The sequence below is a fragment of the Hyperolius riggenbachi genome, chromosome 7 (assembly GCF_040937935.1).
Source record: "Hyperolius riggenbachi isolate aHypRig1 chromosome 7, aHypRig1.pri, whole genome shotgun sequence".
NCBI lineage: Eukaryota > Metazoa > Chordata > Amphibia > Anura > Hyperoliidae > Hyperolius > Hyperolius riggenbachi.
In genome coordinates this window covers 257026124-257043141 of record NC_090652.1, presented here as the reverse complement: position 1 = coordinate 257043141, position 17018 = coordinate 257026124, and the positions used below count along the sequence as shown (strand labels likewise).

General features: G+C 41.1%; 1 protein-coding gene across 3 annotated transcripts in view; it reads right to left on the bottom strand.

Annotated features, from left to right (window-relative positions):
- Positions 1-17018, bottom strand: part of LRP2 (LDL receptor related protein 2) — a 304101-nt gene that overhangs the window by 225715 nt on the left and 61368 nt on the right. For all 3 annotated transcript variants that reach the window (XM_068245578.1, XM_068245579.1, XM_068245580.1), the window contains exons 3-8: positions 16618-16734; positions 14628-14744; positions 5379-5489; positions 4114-4227; positions 2672-2788; positions 1570-1713 (exon numbers count right to left, since the gene is read on the bottom strand). In XM_068245578.1, coding sequence (XP_068101679.1) covers positions 1570-1713; positions 2672-2788; positions 4114-4227; positions 5379-5489; positions 14628-14744; positions 16618-16734 — 720 coding nt within the window. The remainder of the gene's footprint in view (positions 1-1569; positions 1714-2671; positions 2789-4113; positions 4228-5378; positions 5490-14627; positions 14745-16617; positions 16735-17018) is intronic.

Genomic DNA, 17018 nt, shown 5'->3' with positions numbered 1-17018 from the left:
AGAAGGCTGATTCGGTATCCAAGTCAGGCAGGGTTTGGCAACGTGATAACAGATATGCGAGGTACTGAATCAGAAAGCAGAGGGATAGTCAGGAAAGCAATAGGTCATAACAAATATCAAACAATGCCTAGTCTTGGGTGTGAGGTCCGTGGTCTCTACACCCTGGAACTAGTCTGAAGTATAACAGAATGATGATACAAGTTCCCTAGTCTTGGGTCTGAGGTCCGTGGTCTCCACACCCTGGAACTAGTCTGAAGTATAACAGAATGATAATACAAGTTCCCTAGTCTTGGGTGTGAGGTCCGTGGTCTCTACACCCTGGAACTAGTCTGAAGTATAACAGAATGATAATACAAGTACCCTAGTCTTGGGTGTGAGGTCCGTGGTCTTTACACCCTGGAACTAGTCTGAAGTATAACAGAATGATAACACAAGTAATCTGGCTCAGTGTGAATTCCCAGGTCCTCCTGGTTCAAGCACACTGTAGGATCTGACTAAGGTCTGAGTGCTTCCACGTAGTGATCGCAACGGCAGACCATTTGAGAGTGGCCAGCAGCACCCACATACAGCGCAGTGCTCTCCGGCGCCACTCCGATGTGATCAAACAATGGCCACCAGCCCTGAGGCCAGCCGACCGGCCCGGTCAGCTGATCCCTCCCTGGCCATCACAAAAGCTCTGCCCTTCAGCGCGCGCGCGCGTATTCCCAAACCTGTGTGAACCAACAGGCCCAGCCACACTAGCTGCACGCTGCTGCGTGCAAACCGCCACTCTGGACGCGGAACCAGCCGCCTTGCTGTCAGTACATGCGGCAGCTTTTCCGCATTCTGCCATGTCACTAGATGCACGCTTCTGCGTGCAGACCGCCGTGTTGGACGCGGAATCAGCCGCCTTGCTGTCAGTACACGCGGCAGCTTCTCTGCGTTTTCTCACATGCTCTCATGTGCAAAATGCTCGTGGCCACAGGTGTGCTCAGTAAACATGCAGAATACTGCACATAACTGAACTGGCAGTTCCATAAAGCAATGCAGTCCAGCAATACAGTCTCACTTAGCTATGGCAAGCCCTGTTGGAGTGTCCTGCACATCTGTACAGAGCACTGCACAGTGTGACCCCATCAGAGCACATGCTGCTTGGGCTAGTGCTCCTGCTCCAGGTAATACCGTAGGCTATACAATATGCATGCACAGTGTACAGTATTATCAATTACAGCTCATCCAAAATTTGCAGCCCCCGAGCCCTGCTGATACCCGAGATATGGCATACAAGCCTATCTTGTGAATTAGCAGGGCTCGGGGGCTGCAAATTTGCACAGAGGTAGATCAGGGGGTCCCATCTATACCCTCAGAATTTGGGGTGTGTAAGAGGCCTACAATTTGAATGTAAGGTGAACTGTAACTGCCATGCGAGTGATGCCACGCAGTGCAGTGGCATAGGCTACAGTAGGGCAGCAAGACCTGTCATTGCACCGACGAGGGAAAACAGATCCTAGACATGTAAGAGGTCACTGGCTCCACCCACCGATGCGTTTCACGTCATACATCATTTAAAAAGGGAGTAATTTTACTTACTACAATTCCTGCCAGCGGTGGCGTTATTTTCATCTTCTCCATGGCGGCAGTGGAGCGTCCCATCACAGACTTTATCTACAGCAATACACTGGCCGGATAAAGGGCAGGACCATTCTCCAGGGCCACATTCTCTCACCCCACTTTCTAAGAGGAAAACAGCAGATATTTTAGGCTATTAATTTTATATTGACATTTTTTTAATGTCATCCTTTATTGTGAGCACTATGTATACCATAAATTCAAAGGCAAATGTTCATGAATTTATGGTTTGGCACAAGCGCTGTGATTTGTGATTGCGCAACCTGCGATTTCCACTTGCCATAATTGCACCGTAAAGCCATGCCTGTATCTAAAAAGGATGCAATGTAAATAATGCAAGTATATTATTGAGCAGGGTGTCATTTTAAGTCTTTTGAAGCGCACTTAGTTATGAGTAACTAGCACTTTAAAGCAAACATACAAAAGTACTGAGCTATTTCTGCATGAGTGAAAATCTTAGAAAATGCAGAAAAAAGTAAAAATACCAAATGTGGTATTTTACTGACCTAATATTTTTTTACCGAAAAGGTCTTAGTGAAGTCCATGTGGTAAAGGATATAAGGTAGAAGGTAGGTAGAATATAAAGGTGGCCACACACCATACAATGTTTTAAATTTCTGTTCAATTTAAGAATTGCAATCAATTTTTCTGACTGATTGTAACATGTCAAAAATATGACCAATGTACCACACACATATGTTAAATTTTTTACCCAATTATGATAAAAATGATTGGAAACTCTAAGAAAATTGCTTGGGTGTGTATATTAATAAATTGACAATCTAACACACACCATACAATCTTTAGAGAAATTGAAGAAAAATATCTGGCATTCCGGATAGATAAAAATCGGAAAAAACGGGAAATCTGATCGGATTTTTCAGTCGAATGATAAAAAAGCTTTCGATTGTTTTTGGGAGATCCGATCGTTTTTATAGAATTGCTGTAAAATCGGATAATTTTATTGTATTGTGTGTGGTCACCTTAAGGTAGACATCTCACAAGTGTGAACAGTAAAGTTCACACATTGATACAGCTATGATTCAAGGCAAACAGGCCTTACCACATCCTGATTCATCTGCATTGTCGTCACAGTCATCATCCCCATCACAGAGCCAGCTCTGGTGTATACAGCGCCCACTGGGACATGTGAAGTAATCACCTCTACAGGTCGGATAAGCTGAGGGGTCAAGCAAGATAGGTTGTATAATACCACAAGCTAAGCATGAATAAATATGATGTGCAAAAAACCATGGTATGCCATAACTTATAGCGAGCAGCATTTGCCTTCAATTACAATTTTAGGTCAAAAGATTAGTAGTGTCGGAGATATAGGCTGCTGAAGCTATGGGGAAATCTGAAAGCCCTGGTTCACCCACCCAATTGACCAAGTAAGTGGGAATCAGTTTTTGTAGTTGTTATGATTTGTCATGAAAGTTCTCCTAACATTTTACCCCCTATCCCTCCCAGTCTTCTAACAATAGGAAAGGTCCCTCTGCTTTCACACTAACCCAATATTCTCCTGTAGACTCTCAAAATTCCAGTGATGAGGTCACTCCGGCCAGGTCTCTGTTGGCTTCTGGAGAAGACGTGCCTCACATGCTGCCTCCCCTGTCATTCCTGGGAGGCAGCATGTGACCGGTTGGCAACTGGCTGGGGGCATAGCTACTAACCTCCTCATCCTGGTCTATCAGTGGTGGAGAGTGCAGTTACATAGTATGACAGAAAATGGCATTTTGGGGTGTTTATGGGCAGGAGTAGTACTGGTTTTAGTGTAACTGGAGCTAAAATAGCCAGGAAAACCCAGGCTGTATGATTAGAGGGCGGAGTCATGGGACCCCAGGCATTGAGGACCTTCAAAGGTGAGTACAGAGGATATTTTGATAGAGGAGATATGTTTAGTTGGGGGGTGTTTAAAAATTAAAAAAAAAGCCTTCAAATTAAATATAAGTAATTCAACTGTCTAACTGCTGGCTAATCAGCCATTGTCATCTAATTGATGAGAAGATATTGAATTTAACTGGCTTAATCACTATAAAACTATGGACTTGATTCACTAAGACAAATAGCATGCCTTATCAAAGTTAACATGCCTTATCAATTTAGTTTCAATAAATATTTTATATCATTAAGTGTACTTCGGATCTTCCGAGCTTCCTCTATCTCGGATGGAGGCTCACCTGATCCAGCACCGCTTTATTATCTGTTTCCCAGGGTTAACAGTGATTCTCTTTCTACATCGTTATACGAGCAATGGCTTAAGGAGAGTCCTAGTCTGCTTTCTGGGGTAAGGGCCCAGTCTGCTACTGTCACTGCAAGTGGCCTATATGTCTAATATCCAATACTACAGCTCATTTTACATGCAGATCTTACTAAAGGTAGATTTTGATGATGTATTTTGTTATCACAAGCTCAGTTTCTGTTGAACAGATATTACGGCAAGTTTAGCAAGTTTTATGGCAACTGCAGTTCTCTGACAAAGACGCAAGTGATAATGAACATTACTGCAATTTCTTTCATCGCTGCCATCTCCGCAGTCATCGTCATGGTCACAGATGAAGTCGCGAGGGATGCAGTCCTCATTTGCGCACTGGAACTGAGAATTCAGGCATTTCCGTGCTGTGAAGAAATGACAACCAATGAGAAAGAAATTCGCAGGTGCAAAATATTTCTCTAATCTCATACTATTTTATACCCACCAAAAAAGAATCTATAAACTGAAGTGTTTGTTATATTGTAGAAAGGTGTGAATATGAATGGAGAGGTTGCAATGGAGATAAGATAGTCAGTAGCCCTGTAAAGGCTTTTCTATAAGACCCCCCTAATAACCCCCCAGATAAAATTGAACTCGGCGCACAATCTGCAGTTCTTTGGAGAGGTCAGGGGTCACAGCTGAGCCACTCCGCACCCAGAACATTGACTAACCCATCATGGATGCAGAGGAAGTCTGTACATGGCGGGATACTGACTTAACTGTTTCCTGATAAAGTCCCAACTGTACAAGGGAAAATGTCATTGTATATTACACCAGCTGATAACAAAATCATGTTTCATCTCTTACAGTCACCTATAAAGGGGGCTTGTAACACCCCTACCACAAAAAAATTACTAATACTGTAAATATTTAGTGCCCCAAAATATATGTAAACCCGCTTTGTTTCAAAAACAGGTCCCTATATGCCCCCCTTTTTCAAATTATTTTTACCTGGTCTGGTTGCCTTTGCCCAATTGCAGGAACTGTGTAGTGCAAGCAGGATTGTGGAAACATTTTTTGGTCTCTTTTTGCTAGTTCTTTTTAGCTACAGCAACAAGCTGATCTCAGTATAAAAATTCTGAAAGCTTCCTTTTTCGGATAAGATAAAGACACTATGGTAATTGAATCGCCCCCCCCCCCCTCCCCGCACTACCTTCCTTTTGAAGAGTTTGCAGGGTGATGTAAGCCTGCTGTCTAGGTGATGTTTGCTGTGGGAGTGACAGTAAGCTTTGGCAGTAGAAAGGGAAAATGAATACTGAGCTGGGTAGAAGAAATAAGAGGTAAAGGGCAGAAGTGATGTCCCTTTTTACATCACATAGAAACAGTAAAGATGGAAACCAGCAGAAATATTATTTTCCTTTTTTTTCATTTTCATATCACATTTCTCCTAAATCTGACAATAAAAACAACAGGATAGGTAAGCTAAATAAGTAATTTCTAGTCAGGGACCCTGACACTGAGTATTTGTAACAACTGCTGCATCTGTAAGATTGTAGGTAAAGAGAAATCTGCTTACTGCAGTTGGCTTCATCAGACGCATCCCTGCAGTTGGCGACACCATCACAACGCTGAGATGTATTAAAACAGGCTCCACTGGCGCAGGTAAGCTGACTGCATACTGGGTATTCTGCAACCAAAAGACATGACACGTGTTTATTCAAAACATCCACATATCTCTCTGAATTTAACAGATAAGTAAATTTACAGTGTTCTCCCCAGAATTTTTTTCCAGCCGGGTGGCGTGAAAAAGTAGCTGGGTGGTGCGCAATGAGAGAATGCAGGGCTGGCACTTCTCTATCCAACTCGGCTTATAGTATAGGAGGAAATGATCCAATGACAGCCGGGTGATCACCAAAAGTAGCCGGGTGGAGCACCCGGCTAAAACAGCTTGGGGTGAACACTGATTTATAACATAGCACAAACTGCCCCCAATCAATTATTTATAATCCATTACAGAATGTGCTCGTCTCAATGGCGTGATTACACCATGATTGCACCTCTCTGGCACTGCAACTGTCCTTGGCAGTTTTGGGGCTCCATAAAAATAGAGTGTTTGGGGCCCCATGTAGTACTCACACTGGGGCTCCAAGCTCCTTAGTTACACCACTGACTCTTCTGCAGGGATCTGAGTATTCCATGACTACTTGTGGCTCACAAGCACCTCCCCCCATCATCAGCAGTCTGTGCAATGTAGACAAGAGATCTGTGGCTGCTGCTGCAACCTCCCCCTTCCTGTCTCGCTCTGCTTTCCAGACTACCCATATCTGTGATCTGATAGTGATCCGATTATCAGTCTGCACACCACTTCCTTCCTGTCTAAGTCTGGAACAGACCTGACATGCAGACAGCCAATCAAAGATATGGGATATAGAGCACAGCTAGGCAAGTAAACCAGTAGAAGGGACCAGTGATCAAATAATTGATAGATTAGAGCCACAAAATAAAAACTAGATCTGTTTTTTTCTCTTTCTTTCTTTTTAAAATCTTGGGTATTTCCCATGCAGGCAGAAAAATCTTAAAAATTGTCATTACGCTTTAAATACTGAGAAATACTTAATTTAATAATATCAGACGTGTAGATCTATTTCTACAGGTAAATCCACGGACTTCCATGCTAGACCAGCACAGGATTAGCTCTGCAGGTAAGTTTAGAGGCTGATAAATGGATGTCTGTGCTATCAGGAAGCGAGCTCTAAGCTGCCTGCCAATCTCTGCTCACAGATTAATCCATAACAAAACCACTTTATCTGTTTCACATTGGCAGGATTAGGTAAAATGATACCTGGCGGTTTTTAAAGGTCATAGGCTAAAATGTGATATTCGGGAACTAATTAGAACACCTGCTGAATCCTTCAGCGGAGTGGACAAGTAACAGGAACTACATAATTGCAAGATTAATTTGTTCTGGTAACATAATTGTATTGGCTTATTGAGTCGCTGTAATTAGTCTATGGTATCACCCCAAAAACAGATCCATATTTTTCAACTGTTGCAAGCAAGATATTTGCAGCTATAATAGTTGTTATCATTTACTTGTACAGTATGCAGGTTCGGATTTACATCACAGGAGCCTGTAGGCACAGATGTTCTGGCACCCTAGACTTTGCCCTCCACCTACCCACATACCCCTGCCGACCTGCACCCCTACTTTCCCTACCCGGTGTGTGTAGCCGCAGATGCCCCTTAGTATTGTGTAACAAGAAGCACCCTCAATATTAAGTAGCTTAAGGTGCCCCCAAGTATTAGGTAGCTGGAGGTGCCCCTGCCTGAAGTGAGTTCTCATCAGGGGAATGCCGAGAACCAGGTGACTAACCGCTCATTTACACTCCGCTCGGGACACTGCATAGGGAAGGAGCGAGGGGGGGGGCACTAGGAGAGGGGAGTGAGCCACCTTTCCATCACCAGGCGCCTGTAGGCACGTGCCTACAGTGCCTTATGGTAAATCCAGCCCTGACAGTATGTATACAGTGCTGGCATCTTCCACAGTGCTTTAGGTTATATATAGTTTTGCCATTAAAGTGAAACTCCGATAAAGTAAGTACTGTATATACATTTATACTTACCTGGGGTTCTCTCCAGTCCTCTGTAGTCCATCTGCTTGATTGCCCTCCCCCCAGATCCCTGTTGTTCTCCCACAGCGTGGCCCTGTAAATTTCCAACTGGCCCAGTCGCACTCTACCATACATGCGCTAAAACTGTAACTGCGCTCCTGCGCAGAATGCTCTTGGCCAAGTATGACCGGGGGGGGGGGGGGGGGGTCTTAATGCGCGTGGCTGGGACAATGCATGCACAGTGGAGCATTGAAGGGCTGGATTGTGAACTCCACTGCAAGGGAACAGAGAGGATCATGAGCACGGCGATTAAGCACACAGATTACAGGGGGTTAGAGGAAGCCCCAGGTAAGTATGAATCTATATACTTGCTTTCATCTCTGGTTTCTATTATAGAGAATCCATAACCAAGGATTGATCTTCATCCCAATCAGTAGCTGATACCCCCTTTCTCATGTGAAATCTTTACCTTTTCTCAAACGGATCATCAGGGGGCTCTGTATGGCTGATATTGTGGTGAAACCCCTCCCACAGTGTGATGTCAGCACCAGGATGCTGACAACACACTGTGGGAGCCTTGTTGCAAGTGAAAAATAACAGCTGTTTCCAACTGCCAAAAATGCTGCATCTCCAACCACAGAGATCACCTGCCAGCAGTAAAGATGTTGCCATGTGATAAATGTCAGAATGTAAATCAGGGAGAGGAAAGATTTTACAATGAGCAAACACTGACTAAATCATTTATGAAGAATTATTGTAAATATTAAGCACTTTTTTTCACAAAGTTATTTTCACTGCAGTTCCTCTTTAACTGTCCCTAACTGCCATGATAGTGATGTCCGTATATTTGTTTAAGGCCAATTTTGGAGGAACTTATCTGTTTGTTTTTGGGATTCCCGAGAAAACACACACAAAAAGGGGAAAAAAACATACAAATTCCATACAAGGCGAGAGGGCTATCTAATACACCACTGTGCAGCCCATCGCACTGTAAAAAATATTTTTTTTCAACTGCTCGAAAGAGTTAAAAGTATTACTTTCATTATCTCCTAGAAACAGGGACCTCTCCAGGCTCGCAATATTCTTCTTTTTCCTCAGACTGCACAAGATAAGGCTGGATTTATAGCTCTGACCTTTGGAAGTTATGATAACTGTAATTGTATTTTCCTGGAAAGCTTTCAGTTTTAACTGGATATTACATTGTTATGCAAGATGGTAGCTTTCATGCAAGCTGCTGTGACTGTGGTGGAGGAGGGATGTGTTATTTCCACGCAAATGTTAATACTTGCCAAGCAATGGTGGCAGCAGCAGCAGAGGACAGGACCCATATTGTGGTGGGGACTGGAACAGCCCGGATGCCCAGACAGTGAGTAGTGTGAATATATCAATAGACAAGTTATGGGGCACAGTGTATCTGTTCAGCATCCACTGTAGTGGGAACCAAAACTAAGTATCTGAGACATACAATCTAGGAACTATTGACCTTTTTTATCGATTACCTGCAGGCAGAAGCAGTTCTACGGCTGTAATTAGCTATCAGTGAGGGTTGCTATAGTCTAACTAGGTTGAGTGGAGAGAACCCATCATTTGCATATTTGAATGTTTAACCCTTTCAGTGAGAAAGAGCGAGAAAAGAAAAAAATGAACAAAGCCTAGTTATATGCTGGAATGGCAATGTAGACATGTTTATCTTATTGTGTCAAGTGTCAATTCAGGTACCGTATAGTCTTAAAGGAAACCAGAGATGAACGCTTTGGCACAAAATAAACATATCCCCCCGATAGATTTTACAAAATATATACTATACCTGGTATTTTTGCTGCTCTGGTGTGCCTTTTTTTGTTTTTTTACTAAACTCTGTGCAAAACACAGTTCATCAGAAAAGTATATTATTTAGTGGGCTTTGTGCAAAATGAAATCACCATTTCTAAAAACAAACCTCTTATGACTAACAAATATTTTTTAGATTTAAAAAAAAGTTTTCAATATACCCTTACATTAGCAGCTCCTCCCATCTCATCATCACAGCTCTCTGTGATGCTGCACTATACAGAACAGGAAATCAGAGCCAGAAGGGGGCAGGCTTGGGCTTGAAAAGACATCAGAGAGGACAGACTTAGCTATAATGATTCCTGAGCAAAGCAAGACTGAATGTTCAGTAGGGGATTTTATCAGGGCTGATAACAAGCAGGCTGAGCAGTGAAGAATGAAACAGAAAGCAGGGTAGGTGTTTTCTGTAATGTTCCCACTGATATATATGGTAAATACATCAGGGTGCTTCGTCTTTGGTTCACTTTAACAACATACAGCTGAACTGAACAGTCTTCATTTATTTTAAACAAAAGTTAAATTTCACATAAAGTTTGCATTTATGAGAACAAACTGTCAATACAAACAGTGAAAAGCAAGGAATGTTATCAGGTCAGAAGACGGTAATGGCCATTGCACATAAAACAGCAGCACACTGTTGGAAGAACAAGACAATTCATCTACTCTAATTAAATGGGTTATAGCTACAACATTGCTCAGATGTTTATCTTAGTCTGCATGGGTAATTTTTCCTCCACACTAATCCCATTAGCTGCGAAGTGGACTGGGCTTAAAAAAAACTCCTTGTCCCATTTTATGACCTGTCCAGGATCTGAGTTACTTAATATTGGGAGAATTTTTCACTTGACTGGCCTCTAAAATAATATACCTTTAGACAGAGGCAAAGGGAGTTCTTATCTGTGCCTTGGCTTAAGCTATGCCAGGTTCAGGGGGCCAGGAATACTGTGTACCGCTCGTTAGGGGGGGGATCCCTTTACTTAAAAACACCAACAGGACCTCGGAGCTACAAATCTGCTTGACTGACTTGGGGACGGTTTCCTCTACTTAATTGAAAGCCTTTGAAGTCAATCCAACAGATACAATTTTTTTTAGCCTTGTTTTGTACAAAGTGATCTGGAAGGATAGCAAGTGCTGAATTCAGTAATAAGAGTCAGCCTGATACAAACATGTGCTTGTTCATAGGGCTGCGGAAGGAACAGATGGAGATCCACTATATCAGGTTGTATAAGCACAACTACATTCAAATGAATTAACCAGAGCAATATATAGCCAAGTTAAAGCAAACCTAAACTGAAAATAAACTTATAAGGTAATTAGTTGTATGTGTAGTACGAATGGTAAAACAAATGTTAGTAACATAGAACAAAGTCTTATATTTGTATTTTCAGTTTAAGGGCTACATTTTTAGGCCTGGATTCTAAACAGCAGCCAGGACAGTCTGATGTAAAATCTGCTTCATTAAGCTGCAAAACAAGCAGAAATAATGACCCTTTTGACTTTTTATCTTTAAATCATTATCAGCATTGTTTACTCTTCCAGATAAAAGTGTTTTGGCTTCTATTTACTTTTCAGGACAGCAGGCTGTGTTTGAATTACTATTTGACTGGCTAATTTGCATAAATAACAGCACTAGTTTTTTGTTCTGCTTTTATAATGCCTGACACACACCATGCAATTTCCCGTCAGAACGACGGGTCAAATCGTCATTTTTTGACAGGTCTGATCTTATTTCCAGTCATTTTTTTCTGATAGATTTTGAACAGAAGTGAGCTGAAAAATGATCGGACCTGTCAGAAATGATCGATTCAAACTGTCAATCTGACAGGAAATCAAGGACAATAGAAAGGGACTTCAGACAATTTCTTAGTAGGACTAAAGTAGTACTGATTTACCTATATTTATTTCATGATGTCATGTGTCAATTCTGGTACACTTTAAAGTGTACCTGAGGCGACATGTGACATGATGAGATAAACGAGTATGTACAGTGCAAAACATATTAAAGGGAAGGTTCAGGGACTATGATAAAACAATAAAAATCCTTATCCACTTACCTGGGGCTTCCTCCAGCCCGTGGCAGGCAGAAGGTACCCTCGGCGCCGCTCCGCAGGCTCCCGGTGGTCTCCGGTGGCCGACCCGACCTGGCTAGGCCGGCGGCCAGGTCGGGCCTCTTCTGCGCTCCATTGTGTGTTCCACGCCGGCGCGCTGACGTCATCGGACGTCCTCTGGGCTGTACTGCGCAGGCTCAGTAGTTCTGAGGAAGCCCCAGGTAAGTGGATAAGGATTTTTATTTTTTTATCATAGTCCCTGAACCTTCCCTTTAATAACCAGTCTGCTTTACTTGTTTTATTTTGCTCCCTGAAAGAGTTAATTTTAGGCATGGAAGTGACAGCTTCTGTCTTGCCCATACCTTGTTGAGAATTTAGTAAACATCACTGAAAAGCGAATTATAAAAATGTTCCTGGTAGATTACAACTTTGAGAGTAAAGCGAGATAGAAAAAGGTCAATAGTTAGTGTACTTTCATTTAGGGACACTTAATAGGCTGCCACTGAGCAGAGACAACAAAACATTAAAGAGGAGCTGTCAGCCATACTATCTCAGAAAAAAACATAAATAAGTAGATAAATACTTGCTCTACTTACATAATATGTGTATTGCACTGTCCACGTTTTGATTTTAGTGATTTTCCTACAGTAAAAAAACTGAAAATCCTTCTTAGCATTTCTAGCATTTCCCATTTTAAGTGTGGCTATTTTGAAGCCAAACCTGATGTCATCATTTCCTGCCCTACTCTCCTCTGCCTGCGTTGCCCGCTCTTCACTATAGAAAGTGCATTATCTCAGCATGAGAAATATTGGCCAATCAGAGAGAAACAGAGATGTGGGAGGGGAAAACAGGAGGGAAAGAGGCTTCAGCCGATCAGGCTGCATTAGTCAAGCCTGACGGGAAATAGATAAGCAAAAAAGGACAACCCAGCATGCCCTGCAACTTCCTTTGTGTGTACCAAATAAGGGTCATGTAAACTGGGGAATGACCATTTATAAACAAGAAAAGTAATAGTGTTTTTAACTTCTGGATTGTCTGGTTAGCATCCTTATTATACTTGTTTACCAGATAAAAATAAATAACTGATTTTTGATTTTATGTGCGACAGTTACACTTTAATTAAATCTACTTTCTTTATGTTTAAATATAAAATAAAACCATGGGATATCTAAAAAAGTTATTTTTAGGAGTAGGAGGATAAATACTATTGTTTATCTTATCTTTTGTTTATTTTTCACCTTGGGTTCACTTTAACCACTTCCCAACTGAGGGGTTTTACCCCTTGAACACCAGAGCAATTTTCACCTTTCAGCGCTCCTTCCATTCATTCGTCTATAACTTTATTATTGCGTATCGCAATGAAATGAACTATATCTTGTTTTTTTCGCCACCAATTAGGCTTTTTTTAGGTGGGACATTATGCCAAGAATTATTTTATTCTAAATGTGTTTTAATGGGAAAATAGGAAAAAATGTGGGAAAAAAATCATTATTTTTCAGTTTTCGGCCATTATAGTTTTTAAATAATGCATGCTACTGTAATTAAAACCCATGAAATGTATTTGCCCATTTGTCCCGGTTATAAAACCGTTTAAATTATGTCCCTATCACAATGTTTGGCGCCAATATTTTATTTGGAAATAAAGGTGCATTTTTTTTCAGTTTTGCATCCATCCCTAATTACAAGCCCATAGTTTATTTATTTATTTATTGTATTTATAAAGCGCCAACATATTACGCAGTGCTGGTTTATAAAGTTTATAAAGTAACAGTGTTATACCCTCTTGACATAAATATTTAAAAAGTTCAGTCCCTAAGGTAACTATTTATGGTTTTTTTTTAATTGTATTTTTTTTAATTACAAAAATAAATAAATTGGGGAGTGTGGGGGGTAATGAGTTAATTTAATGTGTAAAACTAATGTTTTTGTATATGTGAAATGCTTTAGGGTGTAGTTTTACTATTTGGCCACAAGATGGCCACAGTGATGTTTTGTTCATGCGACCTGTAAGTGTCCGGAAGGACGCATACAGGAAGCAGAATGAGGCTGGGGAAATCACAATAATCGCGCTGTTTCTCATAGAAGCAGCAGATCATTGCGGGGGCTTAGATCAACGAACGGGAATGGATTTTCCCATTCATTGATCTCTGGGCGAGCAGGCGGCGCGCACGCACGAGTGGCGGTAGCGCAGACAGCGTCCCTTGGTTTTTTTTTGGGGGGGGGGGAGGGAAGGGACGGAGAAATTTAAAGCATTTGGATTTTTTTACTCACTATGTTCCCACCCATAACCTATTTAGGACATATTTGAATTTGATATAAAAAAAATTACATTTTCTTTCACTCAAAATCACTATTTAACAATCTCATGGAAGTCGGGCAACTGGCATTGTTTATTAGAGAATGCAGATGGCAGCCTCCGTAATCCTCTCAAGTAAGGTTCTTTTTAAGATATGTAAACACGTTTAATTGCAGTCATCTAAATAATAATTAGTAATGGTTTTGGGTGACAATATTTAGAGTGATCCCTGCACAGATATGGTGCTGGGCTATATGCCAAGCCTCCTACTCTGTTCTACACTATGGAACTAACCGCTGGAATAATAAAATACATAAAGTAGATATTCCTATTCCAATCTTAAGGCTCATACACACGCTCAACAAAAGTCATTTAAAATGCACAATTATCAAACAACATTTGTTGTTGAAACAAGTTGAAACAACCCAAAAAAGTTGTTTGCTATTGTTCAAACAACTGATAAGACGTAGCTCAAGTCAATGCAATAGTTGGACTGACTTTAGCATACAACTTTTTTTTGCTTGTTGCAACTTGTTTCAACAACAAAAGTTGTTTGATAATTGTGCATTTAAAAGACTTTTGTTGAGCGTGTAGAAGAATCCAGGTGATCCGCACACTCAGTTTGAACCAAGTTCAATGTTTTAATTCAAGGTAAGTGACACATTCCATTTCATATACCCATAAAGGTATATGGAATGGAATGTGTCACTTAACTTGAATTAAAAGATTGAACTTGGTTCAAACTGAGTGTGCGGATCACCTGGATTCTTCTATATGTGACTTTGATCCAGCACCTCCACGGTGGTGTACAACTCCATATGGACTTGTGGTTTTGTTGAGCCTGTGTATGAGGCTTTAGATTGATCTAATTTTACAACAATCAGCATCACTCTGTTGAAGGAGCTGAAACCTCAGAACACAAGCTGTAGGATCAGACGGCTCTCTTCCTTCTCTCCAGTAACAAGTACGGTACATACAGATATACAGCAGAACACATGCAACAACTAGATTAGAATGGCAATAAAGGGAGATGGACTTACGGCAGCTGCGCTCATCAGAACCGTCCATGCAATCTTTCATTCGGTCACACTTGTAGGACATGGGGATGCACTGACCACTGGTGCAGGTGAACTGCTGGCTGGAACAAGTTCTCCCAGCTGAAAATGAAGGAAAATGTTCATCACATGCTCTGCTTAACAATCTACAAAGTCTCATTTGATGGAATTGTTCAAAACAAGTTGATTCATTTTCCCTTCAGTTTAATGATGAAATGCTGAAAAAATATTTATCATAGTTACGAGGATATCTGAAATCAGTGTAATTTGCCTTCTTAAAACAGAAGGTACTTGGCATAATTCAGCTTTACGTGAACAACTGTAGTTACCCACAATGCACCGCTACTGAATATGCAAAATTACAGAGCCACATCAACCCAACACAAGACAGCCTGCTTCAGACTTTTGGTCCTCATCAGTGCATGGCAGGAATTGATATGGCTCTATGGGATAGGGTTTGGACCAGTACAACAGAATACTATTTCCCTAGTGTTTCTGGGTCACCGGAGCTGCTTGGATAGGCTAATGGAAAAGGAGCTCCCCGATTTACATGTAAAGCGCAGTGCTGTTGCGATTGGTAAAACGGCTGAACTTTTTGAAGCGGATCTCAGCAAGTGAAAACGCAGTCATTGAGTCAAGTACAGCGCCACTACATTGTACAGCGTCACGGAATATGTTGGCGCTTTATAAATAAATAATAATAATAATAATTATAAGAAATTCATAATAGAATTTAGGGTTTGCAAACTTATGCTGTTGATCCAAAATGTGATAACATGACTATATTTGAATAAATATTGTTTTTCTTTTTTCTCAAGAATAAATGTTGATTGTTATTCAAAGAAAAATAAGACATTTCCTGAAAATAAGCCCTAATGCATCTCTTGGTGCAAAAATTAATACCATGGGCTCGATTCACAAAGCGGTGCTAACCCAGTTAGAGACTTTAGGCATGATAACCATTGCACCACGCTGGTGAAAAGCCAGTTTAGGCGTGATAAGTTTAGGCGTGATAAGTTTAGGCATGATAAGTTTAGATAAGTTTAGATCGCGCGCAAAGTCCCGCACACAAAGCAGCACCATTAAACTCTATGCGAAGTGCACCAGACTTTGCTAGCACAAAACTTTTGATCAGCTGTGCACTGCGGTGCTAACCCAGTTGGTGCTTAAACTTATCATGCCTAAACTTATCATGCCTAAACGTATCGTGCCTAAACTTATCACACCTAAACTTATCACACCTAAACTTATCATGCCTAAACTGAGTTTAGGCATGATAAAGGGCTTTTCACCAGCGTGCTAACTTTTAGCACTGCTTTGTGAATCAGGCCCTATGTCTTACTTTTGGGAAAACATGGTACTTATAGAAAGTACTTATAGAAAGTACGGTACTTATTTTGCAGAATAAAATGCAATATAAATTACTTTTTTTTACAGTAGGCAGTAAAAATCTAACAGATCTGACAAGTTTTGGACTAGTTCATATCCTCATGGGGGATTCTGATAGTTTTCTTCTTTTTCAAAAGCACTCAATCCACCTGCGACATACTGTGCAAATGATTGGGCAGGCTTGCCTGCATCCTTGCATAGATCCTTTCCAGGGAGAGCTCTTGTAAAGATTAAATTTCATTGCCTACTGTGAATGGCACCAATATAGAAGAAAGTAATTTATAGTGCATTTTATGGTACTTATTATAAGTATATGTACACATGTATGTTAAAAAAAATCATGATAGTGGTCCTTTAAGCACCATTATTCAATGACATACAACACGTAATCTTGACGTTACAATCTTACCAATTTAATACAGTATGATAAATTCCCTAAACAGTTTATTCAAAGTGCTTTAAATCTCGTGTCTCTTACGCTTAAGATATGTGGAAAGATTGTTCAATCAAGATTGTATGGTGTATAGCCTCCCTTATAGAAATACAGATCTTACGCAAGTTGTCAGTGAAGCATTGTATAACTTACGACAGTGTTGTTCATCTGAGCCGTCCTCACAGTCCTCATCATCATCACAGACCCAGCTGCGAGTGATGCACTCCCCGTCCCCACACCGGAACTGACTCGCTGCACACGAGCGTGGAGCTGCCAAGACACATCACACAGAGAGCATTACCTCTTAGGGCACAGACAGTCATACAAATACACAAAGAGGGTTATTGTGTTTGACAGAATGCAACAGCCTGGAAGCCCAGCCTCATTCCCAGCCTGAAGCAGATGCAGGGGCTGCCTGTTGCCTGCGTACACAGTGCCTCTTTCAAACATGGCCTCTTATGGATGAAAAGCACTAGAACTATGATCACGTGATCAGACTGATTATCATCCAATGTAGGCATGTGTCTGCTTCGCAATAGATTACAGACCTGTTA